Source organism: Podarcis liolepis (assembly GCF_965112155.1).
Source record: "Podarcis liolepis genome assembly, chromosome: 13".
Taxonomy (NCBI): domain Eukaryota; kingdom Metazoa; phylum Chordata; class Lepidosauria; order Squamata; family Lacertidae; genus Podarcis; species Podarcis liolepis.
In genome coordinates, this window is record NC_139573.1 from 37076690 (window position 1) to 37092821 (window position 16132).

The window sequence follows — 16132 nt, forward strand, 5'->3', positions numbered from 1 at the left end:
GCCCCCAAAGCAGAACCTCCTCAGCGGAGGAGAGTAACCACGCCTCCAGTGGAGAGGAGCGAGGCGGTGCCAGGACACTTTGCCTGGGCAAAGCGGGGAGGAGAGAGGTCTCCCGTTACCCACGCCTTCCTTGCGCAGTAAGCTTCCACGCCGAGAGGGGAGGCGCAGATTGGGCGTCAAGAAACTACTCTGCTGGGGAAGGTTTAAGGACCACCCACTCACAGATTCTGCCAGTGAATGAGCCAGCCACGGGAGAGTGGCGCTCTGCACAGAGAAAGTTTATTTTGGCATCAAAAGCACGGCTTCACAGCCGAGCAGGGAGGCATTTGCCTACTTGCTCTCGAGCAACCCCTTGGTACCCTAACAGCAGGCATAGGCAAACTCTGCCCTCCAGATGTTTTGGGACTACAACTCCCATCATCCTTAGCTAACAGGACCAGTGACACAATTTAGAACAGGTCAGCCACATCACTCAGCCACAAAAATACCAGCAGCACATTCCCAAACTCTCTCAAGCACCCAAGCAGCAACACCAAAGTCAAAACAATTCAAAGGAGCTTGTCAGCCAATCATCCCAGCCTGGATTCCTTTTTAATCTTCTTTATTTGCCAAGCCTAAAAGATAAATCGTTTCTATGCAAGAAAGAAAAAAAAGAGAGCAATCTTTAAAAGACATTGGGGGGGGGAGAGAATACATGAGGTCGGGCCTTATTGTGTAACTTATCATTCCAGAAAGGGAGTCCAATTTTTGACAAACTGTCATTTAAAAATCTTCAGAAGTTTAAAACTAATTGGAAATTGGAGCTACAGAAGATAACCTCCAAAATGCAGCTGCAGAGCATTTTTTTCTGCTGTAAGGATATTAACAATTAGTTCTAAGTAAACTGTTTCAATACATTCATTCAAGGAGCGTAACAGTGACAGCAAATGAAGACCTTCTCAGAGTAGACCCACTTAAATCAATAGACAGTTACTTAAGTCCATTGATTTTAATGGATCTACTATAGAGTATGACTAACACTGTCGATCATCCGTTTTTGATTCTGTTTTCGCACATTTAAGTTCAAGATGTTAGTCTAATACCTTTGTTTTACTGTTCACGTTCAGAATACATGTCGACAAACAGCTTTTACAGCAGATCATCTTCTGCAAACATCAATCTGCGTATCTTTTTGTAACAGATACAAAAATACCTATGTGGAATTTGATACCATTAGTACATGACTTTGAAAAAGCTCCCTCGCTGGTCAGATATAATCAAAGGGGAAACAAATATTGTTGCCAGCTTTCTAATAACTATGAGCAAGAGCGCCGCCCTAGTGGGGCATCCTCAGTAGTGTAGGTCGTAGAGGGGGAGACACAACTGGAAAGTCCCTGTTCCTTGTTCTCACCAGCCTTTGAAGTCTGGGGTACCTGAGCTAAAGGAGAATCTGCACCCTGGGGTATCCTGCTATACACTACTCGGGCTTTGAAGTTTAATATTAGCACTTTGAACTGGGCCCAGAAATCAAATGCAGCCAGTATCAGCTTCCCAATGAGGAAACTTGCAATATATACACACCTAAGAAATGTAATGTTTGAAGAGCAAGCCACTCTCAGTCCTGAGCCCTTATCAATAACAGGAGTAGCAGACTCAGTTCAGACATAATGCAAAACCATAGATTGTGCTTTAAAAAAAAAAAAAGCTAAGAATCCACACCAAGCCATAGTTCAGAGACAGGAGTCTGCTTTCCTCCCCTGCCCCATCTACTCAGTATTCAGCTTTGCAAGTTCATCACTTCATGCCTGTCCTCAGTGCTATTTTTCCTTTAAAAAAATGTTTAGGGTTACTCTCATTTTTACTCAAGAAAACCACCATTTAATAGTTCAAATCGGAGGAAATAAATACAGTAAATCAGGCATAGGCAAACTCGGCCCTCCAGGTGTTTGGGGACTACAACTCCCATCATCCCTAGCTAATAGGACCAGTGGTCAGGGATGATGGGACTACTGGTCTGTAACCTAAAGTGTCTGTAACCTGAGGTACCACTGTAATTTTATTATGTGTACAATGTCCATCAGACTTGGTTGCCCCAGCCACTCTGGGTGGCTTCCAACATATATAAAAACATAATAAAATTCGAAACATTTAAAACTTCCCTATACAGGGCTGCCTTCAGATGTCTTCTAAAGGCTGTTCAGTCGTACCTTGGTTGCATTTGCCTTAGCAGTCAAACGTTCTGGAAGCTCCTGCAGCCAATCGGAAGCCGCACCTTGGAAGTCGAACGTTTTGGAAGTCGAACGGACTTCCAGAACGGATTCTATTTGGCTTCCAAGGTACCATTGTATTGTTATTTTATCTCCTTGGCTCAAGGGGGTCGCACAACTCCATACTCTCCAACATTTCTCCAGTGAAAATAGGGAAGGGACGCGGGTGGCGCTGTGATCTAAACCACAGAGCCTAAGACTTGCCAATCAGAAGGTCGGCGGTTCGAATCCCCGCAATGGGGTGAGCTCCCGTTGCTCGGTCCCTGCTCCTGCCAACCTAGCAGTTCGAAAGCACGTCAAAGTGCAAGTAGATAAATAGGTACCACTCCAGCGGGAAGGTAAACGGCGTTTCTGTACACTGCTCTGGTTTGCCAGAAGTGGCTTAGTCATGCTGGCCACATGACCCGGAAGCTGTACGCCGGCTCCCTTGGCCAATAAAGCGAGATGAGCGCCGCAACCCCAGAGTCGGCCACAACTGGACCTAATGGTCAGGGGTCCCTTTACCTTTAACTCAGAAACCGGGACGGCTTCTGTAAATCCGGGACCGTCCCTTGAAAATAGGGACACTTGGAGGGTCTGTTAGTGCAGCACACCCACACAAGGACACCTGTTTCCAAATTGGGATTGCTGAACCCCAGGCCATCTTTAGTTCAGTCTCACTACCGCGCCCCCACCCCTGTAAGCATCCGCAACAGTATACTGTTGATGGTATATGAGCAATTGCATTTGCACAGCACCCTTGGAGAGATAATCTTCCTGGCGCATAAGATCCATGCGTGCGAGCGAGTGTGAAAAAGAACACCCTGCTTCCTTGGCTTTCTCTCTTCATTTCCCCTTTAAATTATCTTCCCCCAGCTTTTCCCGCATGTTTTATTAGATCGGCGATAAATCTAAAGAGAACATAATTTCTGCGCTTGCCTGGTATCATTAAATATTTCATACAGTGGATCTGAACTGGCAGCCAGCCATAAAGCTGCAGCAGAGACTTATGGAAGAAGTATTTTTCCACGGGATAAGTTGGCTTCCGAACAACTAAATGCATACCGATGATGGGGAAGGAGGGAACAACCAACTAGGCGGCAGCAATACACAGAGTTATTAGGAACCCTGAATGGTGGTGTTAGAAGGCAATAAGGCTGCTTACACACCATACATTTAAAGTACACGTAAAGCACACATCCCCAAAGAACTGGAGTTTACCCCTCATAGAGTTACAGTTCCCAGCACCCTTAAACTACAGTTCCCAGGTTTCTTTGCAAGGGCAAGCAATATTCATTAAATATATGGTGCGTCCACGGCCTAAGAAACTGAATTTGAAAACTGAAACCCCATCTGCACTATAAATTTCAAGTAGTCTCTCACCGCTTTAAAGCAGTCATGGCTTCCCCACAAAGAATTCTGGGAAGTATAGCATGTCACGGGTGCTGAGGGTTGTTAGGAGACCCCATTCCTCTCCCAGAGCTACCGTTTTTCAAGGTGGTTTAACCAGCAGCCCTTCTGAGGGAACTCTAGGAATTGTAGCTGTGTGAGGGGAATAGAGGTGTCCTAATAAAGGTAAAAGGTAAAGGTAAAGGACCCCTGGACGGTTAAGTCCAGTTAAAGGTGACTATGGAGTTGCGTCACTCATCTTGTTTTCAGGCTGAGGGAGCCAGCGTTTGTCCACAGACAGCTTTCCGGGTCATGTGGCCAGCAGGACTAAACAGCTTCTGGCGCAACGGGACACCGTGACGGAAACCAGAGCGCATGGAAATGCCATTTACCTAATGCTGTTTTCCTTCCTGTCATAGCAGTACCTATTTATCTACTTGCACTGGCATGCTTTCGAACGGCTAGGTTGGCAGGAGCTAGGACAGAACAATGAGAGCTCATTCCGTTGCAGGGATTCAAACCGCCACCCGCTCCTCATAAATCCTAGCAGCCATAGCAACCTGTACAGTGGTTAAGAACTTAATTTATTCTGGAGGTCCATTCTTAACCTGAAACTGTTCTTAACCTGAAGCACCACTTTAGCTAATGGGGCCTCCCACTGCTGCCACGCCGCCACTGCGCGATTTCTGTTCTCATCCTGAAGCAAAGTTCTTAACCCGAGGTACTATTTCTGGGTTAGCAAAGTCTGTAACCTGAAGCATCTGTAACCTGAGGTACCACTGTAGTTCCCAGAAGTCAAGGTTCCCCCCAAGTCTGCTACATGACCACCCTCTTGTATGGCGTTGGCGCCATCTTAGCGACATAAGCCCCAGCTCTCACCATCCAAATGCAAGATACAAGGAGAATCGATGCAGTAGAATATTGCAGATGCAGAGATCCTTTGGCCCTCTGGATATGGCAGAGCTACAACTCCCATCATCCTTGACCACTGGCCTGTGTGCTAGGGCCGATGGGAGTTGTAGTCCAACATCATCAGAAGGCCCAAAGGATGCCCAACACTTTAGACACACCCACACACTATCCCTCCCACTCCTCACCAACTGGGGAAGACCTTGTTGATTTTACTGGGTATAATCTATCCAGATTTCTATTTCTTTTACAGGTGATTTTATGGGGGGGAGGGGGGTGACGTGGAGGGGAAAACCAGTGCATAAAAGCAATCTTATTTCTCTGCACTGCCTCTCTCATTGCTAAATCCATTACAGACGGCTGCAACTGGAAATCATTTGAAAACGATTTTTCTTCATACCTTATGGCACCCTGGCGAACGTGATTAAAACCCTGCTCTAAAAACCCTGCTCGTTATAGAGCCGTTTTTAATACCTAAAGGGCAAGGAGAGCAAAAGACCTTCCTCCTGCAGGGGGGAGAATAAAGATCTCGCGCTGACAAGCAGGAAGCGGCCATTGATATTATGCATTCGGTGCTGTGGGGCAAGGAGCAGCAGGTTGCAGTGGGTGGGCAGGTTTGGTTAAACATCGGGGTGGGATAAGAAAGTACGGCTCAGCAGCACGGGACTAAACCGAAGCGTGACAGTTTCATGCTGCCACAAACGCCACTTGGTAATTATGCACAGGGCACATCATCTGAACATGTGCAGAGCACCCTTCCATGTTCTCCGAGCAGCTGCAGCCACTCTCTCCTCTCTCTCCGCTGCACAGTGGCGTAGCGTGGGTTGTCAGCACCCGGGGCAAGGCAAGTAATTTGCGCCCCCCAACCCGTGGATTTGCGCCCCCTAACCTGTGGACTTGCGCCCCCTAACCCTAACTCCCAGATGTTGCGCCCGGTGCGGCCGGGGCCCCCTGCACCCCCCACGCTACGCCACTGCCGCTGCACAAAATTAAGGATAAATTTTTCAACGCATTTCTATCACAGAAAACACCCAGGGTTGGTAACAGACCAAACGAACAGTAAAACGTGTCGTTGCATACATTGTAGCACTGGCAATAAACAATCAAGCATTAAAAGCAAACCGAAAAGAGAAACAAACAGGAACAAGCAAAATGGTATTAAAACTATGCATAAATCGACTGTATATGCAGCAGTGGAAGCGAGAAGCAGGCAGCAAAATGACCATCTTCCCAAATGCTTTTGGGTACTAGTCTGAGGACTCCCTCCCGATATCCTTTTTGTTGTGCATTCGTGATGATTTGTGTTCATGATGGTATGGGGAGGTTATGTGCGGGTCCATATTGTTTGCACCTACAACAGCCTCCGAGCAGGGAGACGGCTTTCTTTCCAATCTGTCCATCGCTGCTAAAATCCTGCAACATTTCATAGCAAAACTGCTCCAGGGAGTCAGGGTGTGTGTGAGTGCAAGATCGCTCCTCTGGATAACAACCAAGTGGTAAAACTGGGGAAGCACGGCAGAACAACTGATAAATCAGAATGATGTGCAAACTCACGCACCGTGAAATGTTGCGAAAAAACAAACAAACCACTAGTCTCACAGAACTACAATTCTCAATAATGGTTTGACAGTCATCCTTCACAGGGAGCTCTGGGAAGTGTGGTTCTGAGATTATTATTATTATTTATATAAATTATTGTTGTTGTTATTATTATTAAAATAAAAAAAATCCTTCCAGTAGCACCTTAAAGACCAACTAAGTTAGTTCTTGGTATGAGCTTTCGTGTGCATGCACACTTCTTCAGATACACTGAAACAGAAGTTGCCAGATCCTTCTATATAGTGAGAAGGTGGGGAGGGGTATTACTCAGAAGGGTGGTGGGAATGGGAGATAGGCAGATAGCTGAGCGAGCCTGTTGACGACTCTTAACGACTGTAATAGGTCTTACAGGAAAAGGCAAGGGGTGAGAGGGTGAGAAATGGTTTAGTCATGTATAGTGAGATAAGAATCCAATGTCTTTGTTCAGCCCAGGTCTTTCCATGGTTTTAAGTTTGGTAATGAGTTGTAAACTTAAAACCATGGAAAGACCTGGGCTGAACAAAGACATTGGATTCTTATCTCATTATACATGACTAAACCATTTCTCACCCTCTCACCCCTTGCCTTTTCCTGTAAGACCTATTACAGTCGTTAAGAGTCGTCAACAGGCTCGCTCAGCTATCTGCCTATCTCCCATTCCCACCACCCTTCTGAGTAACACCCCTCCCCACCTTCTCACTATATAGAAGGATCTGGCAACTTCTGTTTCAGTGCATCTGAAGAAGTGTGCATGCACACGAAAGCTCATACCAAGAACTAACTTAGTTGGTCTTTAAGGTGCTACTGGAAGGAATTTTTTTATTTTGACTATGGCAGACCAACACGGCTACCTATCTACTACTGTTATTATTATTGTTATTGTTATTAATACCGTGCCCATCTGGCTGGCTTTCCCCACTCACTTTGGGCAGCTCCCAACAGAATATTAAAAACACGGTAAAATATCAAACATTAAAAACTTCCCTAAACAGGGCTGAGAGGGGAAAAGGAGTCACCTAACAACTCTCAGTGCCCTTAATGAACTACAGTTCCCAGAATCCTTTGAGGGAAGCTGTGACTGTTTGAAGTGGTATCATAGTGCTGCAAATGGATGGTATGAAAATGATCTCAGAGAGGCTTTCTTTGGACATCTTTCTACTGCTGACACCCACACCCTACGTTCAAAACACTCTCTTTGACAATTGTGGCTTCCCATCGAGTTACAAGTCCTGTGCACTGTAGCTTTGTGTCCCAATGACTCTCAGCAGCCTTAACAGACTACAGTTCCCAATATTGGGGGGGGGGCACAAGGATGCTTTCAATGTAGGGTACGGATGTGACCTTACACATTCACTCTGAGCAGCCGCCCACAGCAATATCTCAGCAAACACCAACAGGAAATGATCTCCTTATAATGTTAGCCTTTTACATGTAAATTAAGCAGCGGCAAATGACTAGAATTGACAAGGAAATGGCCAAAAGCACAGTTGCTCCCCCTGCAACACCACCCCTTTCTCAAGCTACAGAACCGTTTTTTACCCTGAGATGAGGAGTGGAAAGCAACTGCAGCAGCTCTTTTTCGTCATTATTCATTGGCGTAGTCTGCAATTCCTCTATAACCTTAAAGAGAAAGAAAGAGAGAGATCGTCTATGCACAAGGCAGCGTCTTAGTTTTCCCTTGCATTTTCAGGTCAATGTTTTGCTAATCTCAGTGCAAGCACATGTCGACGTCCACCTCTGCGGCATATATAAAACTCCCTGCAAAGGTACACCAGGCTGGGAAGTAATCCAGCAGCACAGAAAGCTCCGATGTTCCATCGACCGCAATAACTCATATACACTAGGGATGGGGAACCTGCGGTTCTCCGGATTTGGTGGGACTCCAACTCCCATCACACCTACCCAGCACAGCCAATGGTCAGGGGTTATGGGATGTGTAGTTCAGGAACCTCTGGAGGGCAAAAGGATTAGCCATCCCTCATCTCCCCTGACTGCCCATGCCTTTCCACAGTTTTAGGCATGAGTCTTTTTTTTAGCCCTACCTGGAGATAACAACATATGCAGCCTGCCGAATCAGACCAAGAGGAGCAAAGTGGCTGCAAAGGCCCCTCTGGGAATTTGCATGCTTGCATAGTCCCCACTAAGCAATTGTTTGGTTTAGCGTGATGTGTCTACCTGGCCCATGTGTGCTACTAAATGAGAACAGAGACTAAGGTTGTGTACACACCATATATTCAAAACATACACACCCACACACCCACCAAATGATACTAGGAGCTGTAGTTTGTTCCCAGGATTACACAGGGGAAGAAGGAAATGTATGGTGTGTAATAATAATAATAATAATAATAATAATAATAATATAATATTTATATCCCGCCCATCTGGATGGGTTTCCCCAGCCACTCTGGGCAGCTCCCAACAGAATTAATGACAATAATAATACAAAATGATAAAACATCAGACATTACAAAACTTCCCTAAACAGGGCTGCCTTCAGATATCCTCTAAAAGTCAGGTGGTTGTTTATTTCCTTGACATCTGGTGGGAGGGCATTCCACAGGGCGGGCGCCACTACCAAGAAGGCCCTTTGACTGGTTCCCTGTAACCACACTTCTTGCAGTGAGGGAACCGTCAGAAGGCCCTCAGAGCTGGACCTCTGTGTCTGGGCTTAATGATGGGGGTGGAGACTGTGTGTGTGCTGTGGGGAAATGATGCTCCAGTCAAAATATAAAATCCCATCTTTGCTAGGTGAGCAAAGGGTTAGGCACTCTGTGAGGTTATATCCTCTGCTTGCCCAGGCAGGAAGGGTAACAATAGGAAGCTAATCCTTATCACTTCCTCCCACCTGAGGAACACTTCCTTTCTCACCATGCAGATGTATAGGCTCCATCTTTGGTCTAAACCAGGGTTTCCTAAACTTGGGTCTCCAGGTGTTTTTGGACTACAATTCCCACCATCCATAGCTAGCAGGACCATGGGTCAGGGGTGATGGGAATTGTAGTCCAAAAACAGTTGAAGACCCAAGTTTGGGAAACCCTGGCCTAAACCATTTATTTTGTAATCCAAAAAGATAGTCTACCTGACTTATTTCACTGCTATTTTCTGCCTGCAACTTTATGTAAGTAAACAATATTTTTATATTTTTACATTGCAGACTTCTGTGTTGTTATTTCATTTGGAGGGATAAATAAAGGGGAAGATCCCGTCTGCCAAAAGGCACCCTGGATAATTACAGAAAGCTACACAGCTTCGCCTGGCTTTCCATATTGATGCTGTAAAGCACGGTACAGTCGTACCTCGGAAGTTGAACGGAATCCATTCCGGAAGTCCATTTGACTTCCAAAATGTTCGGAAACCAAGGCGCGGCTTCTGATTGGCTGCAGGAAGCTCCTGCAGCCAATTGGAAGCTGCAGAAGCCACGTCAGAAGTTCGGGTTCCAAAGAACATTCGCAAACTGGTACACTCACTTCCGGGTTTGCGGCGTTCAGGAGCCAAAACGTTCAAGTCGCAAGGCGTTCGTCAACCAAGGTACGACTGTATATTTTTGACTCTGCTAAACTAGATGCTAAGCGGAAAGATAACAAATAAGTAATATATCCTATCCTACCTTCCAAATCCATCCCAACATATGCAGCATAAGAGGGCATATTAGAAGCTGGGTAGAACAACTATTATACATGAGATTCAGTTAGTCCTGGATATAAGACTATAGAAAGAAAAAAGCGTAGGCCTGTCTGGAGGCGGTGTTGCTCGCTTATGGCAAAGGCACCAGAGAGTCTAATAAATTATAAATTGCGCAACATTTTGCAGAGAGAGAGAGAGAGAGAGAGAGAGAGAGATCTCAGATGGAAAAGTTACTCTCTGCAGCACCATCAAATCACTAGAAAAAAATGGTGGCCTGGATCAGTTAACACAGGGGTTGGCAAGCTTTTCTGCCGGCGGGCTGCATCGCCCGCTCACAGGAGCGCATGCACATGTGCGCATGCACACACGACCAACACTCTTTCCCCGCTGACTTTCGGAGCCATTGCAGGGGAGCAGGCGGCGTCTGAGATTTCCTATTGGCTGCAGAAGCTTCCTGCAGCCATTAGGAAGCCGTTGCTGCGTCCTGGAAGTCAGTCCCTGCACAGAGCTAAACAGGCATACTGCACCGGTTTACCTCCGCGCGGGAACTGACCAAATGGGTGGCAAGGGCCGGGGGCTGGTATAACGACCCCCTCGGGGTCGTATCTCACCCGAGGACCATAGTATGCCTACCCCTGAGTTAACACCACAATGCCAAATAAAAGTTGCAGCTTGTACGTAGCAACAGATTCCAGTTGAGTCAGGAGGGAGCTGGATGTGTTTTATCATCACAAGTAGGACTGGGCGATAACTGGTTTTTAATACAGTGGTACCTCGGGTTACATACGCTTCAGGTTACAGACTCCACTAACCCAGAAATAGTACCTCGGGTTAAGAACTTTGCTTCAGGATGAGAACAGAAATCATGCTCCGGCGGCGCGGCAGCAGGAGGAGGCCCCATTAGCTAAAGTGGTGATTCAGGTTAAGAACAATTTCAGGTTAAGAACGGACCTCCAGAACGAATTAAGTACTTAACCCGAGGTACCACTGTATTGTGATATATCACCAGCTAAACATCACGACATATTGATATGTCAAAAACATTGAAATAAGGAAGGAACTACGCAGAGGCGAACAGGACAATGTCCTGGCAACTGTTACTACTTGTCTAAAATGGATAAATGATACTATCAATCACCTCGTAGTTATTTTCAGCAGCAGGCAAGTCAAAATGCATCCCAGCAGGACTTTTGGTTTGGGGCTTGGCTACCAAATGGTGGTATTCAGGACAATCTACAGAGGCAGAATCAACAATGGCGGGGGGGGGGGTATTAGAAGCAGCAGCAGCCTGTGAAGCCTCACCACGGCAGTCAGAGGCAGTGGCAGTAGCGGCGGCCTGCGAGGCCTTGTGGTGGCAGAAAGAGACGGTGGCAGATGCAGAGGTGGCCTATAAGGCCTCACTGAGGCAGGTTGCCACAGCTTCTGCCACTACCTCCCACTACCGCCAAGAGGACTTGCAGGCCGCTGCCACTTCTTGCAAACCACGGGCGAGGCCTCGCAAACCCCTTATAGACTTTTCATGTGGGGTGGAGGGATAACTTATGACATCTGGGTTTGAAGCGAGACTTTCTCAGCCACGACCCAGCCATTTTTGTGGCTCCTCTGCCCTGACAGAGTTTCTGGCTACCACAAAAGTCTTCAGGGTTCGGTAAATGGGGTGGGGGCCTTGGCAGGTGCGCAGTGGCGCCAAACTCCGACGCCAGCCCTGAACACACATGCTCAGAAGGAGGCAACGCTTGCATTTTCAACTAGACACTTACGTCTTCAGCTAGAGCTGAGGCGCTGTGCAGTACTGGGACCGGGCTCTGCCTTTCATAATGGCACAACTTTTCGTGAATCTGAAACAGAAGGCAGACACAAACACATACAAAATATAATGTTCAAGCGGTGGTCATTTAAATGGGGCAGAGGCAGATGTGCAAAGCACTGTAGGCCAAAACACAAGCGCCAAAGACATTTGGAGACAGGCACTTTTCTCACAGAATCGTAGACGTGGAAGGGACCACAAGGGTCATCTAGTCTGACCCCCTGCAACGCAGGAATCTTTTGCCCAATGTGGGGCTCGAACCCACAACCCTGATTCTCGTGCTCTACCGACTGAGGTACCATATTGATACCTGCTGATATGCTAAAGCCACAAGCCTCTGAGCCAAAACAGGCAAGCGGAAGCACTTGGTCTTAGAGAAAATATAGATATAGTGGCCAGAGAAGAAACCTGGTGGAACTGGGAGAACTGGGAGATCCAAAGCGGAAAGGCCTTCTTCCCTGTAGCCACCTGCCACATCTCAGATGGCGGGAAAACCTGGAGGAGTGTTGGAAGAGCAATAGCAGGGATGATTCAGTATGTAACTTAAGGGTTAATTCTATTAGCATTAAGGTAGGCTGGCTAATAATAATAATAATATTTTTTTAAAAAAAATATTATTTATACCCCGCCTATCTGACTGGGTTTCCCTAGCCACTATGGGCTGCTTCCAACAAAATATTAAAATACAGTAGTCCATCAAACAGGGCTGCCTTCAGATGTCTTCTAAAAGTCTGGTAGTTGTTGTTCTCTTTGACATCTGGTGGGAGGGTGTTTCACAGGGCAGGAGCCACTACCGAGAAGGCCCTCTGCCTGGTTCCCTGTAACTTGGCTTCTCGCAGTGAGGGAACCGCCAGAAGTCCCCCAGAGCTGGACCTCAGTGTCCGGGCAGAACGATGAGGGTGGAGACGCTCCTTCAGGTATACTGGACCGAGGCCATTTAGGGCTTTAAAGGTCAGCACCAACACTTTGAATTGTGCTCGGAAACGTACTGGGAGCCAATGTAGGTCTTTCAAGACCGGTGTTATGTGGTCTCTGCAGCCGCTTCCAGTCACCAGTCTAGCTGCCGCATTCTGGATTAGTTGTAGTTTCCAGCAAAGAGGGTGGGGACAGCAGGCGGGGTTGCTTAGCAACCAGACAGAGCGGCGTGATCTCTAGTGAGGCAGCATGTGCTTTGATTGGCTGTGAAGTTCTGAGGGAGTTTTCCTCTGAATGTTTAGTGGAATGTCTCCCTGCTATGCAGGGCAGGCCTATGTGGGGACATATACAGTGGTACCCCGCAAGACGAATGCCTCGCAAGACGGAAAACCCGCAAGACGAAAGGGTTTTCTGTTTTGGAGGCGCTTCGCAAGACGAATTTCCCTATGGGCTTGCTTCGCAAGAAGAAAGCCCATAGGGAAATCTCCGGGGACCTCTTTTAAATGCTGGTAGTGGGGAGCAAAGCCTTTCCCCCCCTCCGGCCTTCAGAAGAGGTCCAGGAAGGCCGGCGGGGCCGAAAGGCTTTGCTCCCCACTGCCAGCATTTTAAAAGCAGTCCGGGATAGCAGGGAAGCGCTTCCCGCTATCGCGGACGGCTTTTGAAGGCAGGCGGGGGGTAGCAAAGACTTTCGCCCCCCGCCCGCCTTCAGAAGAGGTCCAGGACCTCTTCTGAAGGCGGGCGGGGGGCGAAAGTCTTTGCTCCGCCCTGCCTGCCTTCCCGGGAGAGCGGAGAAAGGCAGCACGTTTCTCCGCTGTCCCGGACGGCTTTGGAAGGCAGGCGGTGGGGAGCAAAGACTTTCACCCCCCGCCCGCCTTCAGAAGAGGTCCAGGACCTCTTCTGAAGGCGGGCGGGGGGCAAAAGTCTTTGTCCCCCCTGCCTGCCTTCCCAGGGGCTTTTACATCGCCCCGGACAGCGGAGAAGTCCTCCGCTGTCCCGGGCGATTTTAAAATGCCGCCCGCCAGCATTTTAAGATCGCCCCGGACAGCGGAGAAGTCCTCCGCTGTCCCGGGGTTTTTTAAAATGCTGGGGGTGGGAAGAAAAGCCCTTGTCGTTTCCCCCCCCCCCAGCCTTCAGAAGAGGTCGGGGGACAGACTGTGAGGGCACCCAATAACCACTCTCTTGGTTACATCGCAATGTCCAGCTTTTTGAGTTCAAGGGTTCGAAAAGCAGCTCCCTTGGCTGAATGAAAGGCCAATTGGGAACCGGGCAGCTCAGAGTATTCACCTTCATTAAATAGCTGAGGCTTCTCTCGCTGAAGATGTCTTTCAGGAACACCATTTCCTCCTTGTGGTTGGAATCCGATCTCAGCTGAGACGTCAGGAGGGCGAGGGTCTCGTGCAAACCTGTCAGAGAAACGTAGAAGGAAATCACTGGGGATACCAGTTCTCCAGTGCTTTTGCAAAGCACAGCCAGAGCTGTAGGCCAAATCCTAGTGGCAGCTTCTCCACAGGTAAAGCAGAAAATGAGAAACCAGGGTTGGGGTGGGGAGCAGGGGACCCTGGTCTGTTAGAGTAAATGGGGCTTTGCCCCACCAAGCACAGCCAGCCCTCACTTGCCGATGGGTCCAGAGGATGGATCTGTCAATAATAATAATAATTTGTTCATTTATACCCCACCCATTTGGATGGGTTTCCCCAGCCACTCTGCACTCCTAGGGCAGATCAATGCCATACACCTAAAGCACAAGACTCCCAAAGAATCCTGGGAACTGTAGTTCCGTCCTCATAGAGCTACAACTGCTAGCACCCTTATCTTACTACAGTTCCCAGGATTCTTTGGGGGAAGGCATATGCTTTAAATGTGCACTGGATGTGGTAGAAATTTATGATGCGAATCTCAGTGTTGCCCTTACAGAACTCCTTTGGTTGTTGTTGTTGTTTTCTGTTCCACTAGCCACTGAATCCTGGTTTTATAGTTTTAGCTCAGTCTTATTTTCATCGTTATTCTGAGAAGACTGCAATTAAGCAGCATATGAATTGTCAAAATAATAATCATAATAACAACAATAATGGCAATACCTGAACCCCCCTCCTGATGTAAAACCTGAGGTAAAAATGTGGGGAACCGATTGGAAAAAATGAGAAAGTGTGAAAAACTGAAATTGACAGATTGAAATTGAAACTGAAATGGACAGCTCTTTCACCAGCCTCACAAACCTGTCTGTGGAGAAACTATATGTTAAAACAATGTTTTAAGACCATGTAAAATGATGCTATAAACTCAATGCTATGTTCTTTTCTCCGTAGAGATTGTATTGTATGATAAAAAATAGAAAAGAAAAGAAATTGCCAGATTCACCTGTAAACCACCGTAGGGATTTCTACTAGAGCACAGCAAAAAAGAACCAGTGTTGTGTGATGGTTAGGACCTGGGAGGTTAAGGGTTCAAATCCCCACTCAACCATAAAGCTAGCTGGGTGAACTTGGGCCAGTCCTTGCCTCTCAGCCTAACCTACCTCACAGGGTTGTTGTGAGGATAAAATGCAGGGGAAGAACTATGTACACCACCTTGAGCTCCTTGAGGAATGGAGAGGCACAAAAGCAATAAATATACAAAAATATTTCAAATATATTAATGGTATGTTACTGTTAATCTGTTAAGCCTTTACGGTGCTCTGAGCCAGGTTTTCAATCAAACATGGGTCTAATATAGCCCCCTATTAAAACAGTTTGAGAATGTACTAAAACAGCAGAAGGTTCCTTACCTGAATCTTCTGACAGGACAGGCATGGCTTATTCCTCACTCAGCTACCTAGAGTGGATGATGAATTTTCAGCCCGAATGACGGACTCACCCTCAGGGGTTATGGGCCCAGAATGTCTAGAGTCACAGAAACAAACAGATACGAATTGCTTTTGTATATTTTACCAGGAAAGGCTGGAAAGGTCGTTATTATTATTAGTACAGTGGTACCTCAGGCTAAGTACCTAATTCGTTCCAGAGATCCATTCTTAACCTGAAACTGTACTTAACCTGAAGCACCACTTTAGCTAAAGGGGCCTCCTGCTGCCGCCGAGCCGCTGCAGCCCAATTTCTGTTCTCATCCTGAAGCAACGTTCTTAACCCGAGGTACTATTTCCGGGTTAGCGGAGTCTGTAACCTGAAGCGTCTGTAACCTGAAGCGTATGTAACCCGAGGTACCACTGTATTATTATTCAGCAAGAGGTGGAGTTGAGCCTTATTCCAGGGCTGGGAAGACTTTGACCCTCCCAGTGTTGCTAGACTCCAATCAGCACCAGCCAGCATGGCCCATGGGAGTTGTAGTTCATCAACATCTAGAGCAGCCTTTCTCAACCTGTGGGTTCCCAGATGTTGTTGGGGCTACAACTCCCATCACCCCTAGCTAGCAAGGCCAGAGCTCAGGGATGATGGGAGTTGTAGTTCAACAACATCTGGGGACCCACAGGTTGAGAACCGCTGCTCTAGAGGATCACAGGTTTCCCCCATCCCTGCCTTATTCAGATATTGCTGGCCATCTTTGTTTCCTCAGAATTCCTACCATGCTACAGTCAAATCTCAGCTGTCAAACTTAATCCATTCCAGAAGCCCGTTCGGCTTCCGAAATACAGTGGTACCTCAGGTTAAGTACTTAATTCGTTCCGGAGGTCTGTTCTTCACCTGAA

General features: G+C 47.3%; 1 protein-coding gene across 8 annotated transcripts in view; it reads right to left on the minus strand.

Moving 5' to 3' along the window:
* The window catches only part of MPP3 (MAGUK p55 scaffold protein 3), a 109739-nt gene that overhangs the window by 65087 nt on the left and 28520 nt on the right, over positions 1–16132 (minus strand). For all 8 annotated transcript variants that reach the window (XR_014518119.1, XR_014518120.1, XM_083469855.1 and 5 more), the window contains exons 2-5: positions 15215–15329; positions 13735–13853; positions 11489–11566; positions 7641–7721 (exon numbers count right to left, since the gene is read on the minus strand). Coding sequence is in view for 6 of the 8 variants with exons in the window: in XM_083469855.1 (XP_083325981.1) it covers positions 7641–7721; positions 11489–11566; positions 13735–13853; positions 15215–15239 (303 nt within the window). In the remaining 2 variants the exon portion in view is untranslated. The remainder of the gene's footprint in view (positions 1–7640; positions 7722–11488; positions 11567–13734; positions 13854–15214; positions 15330–16132) is intronic.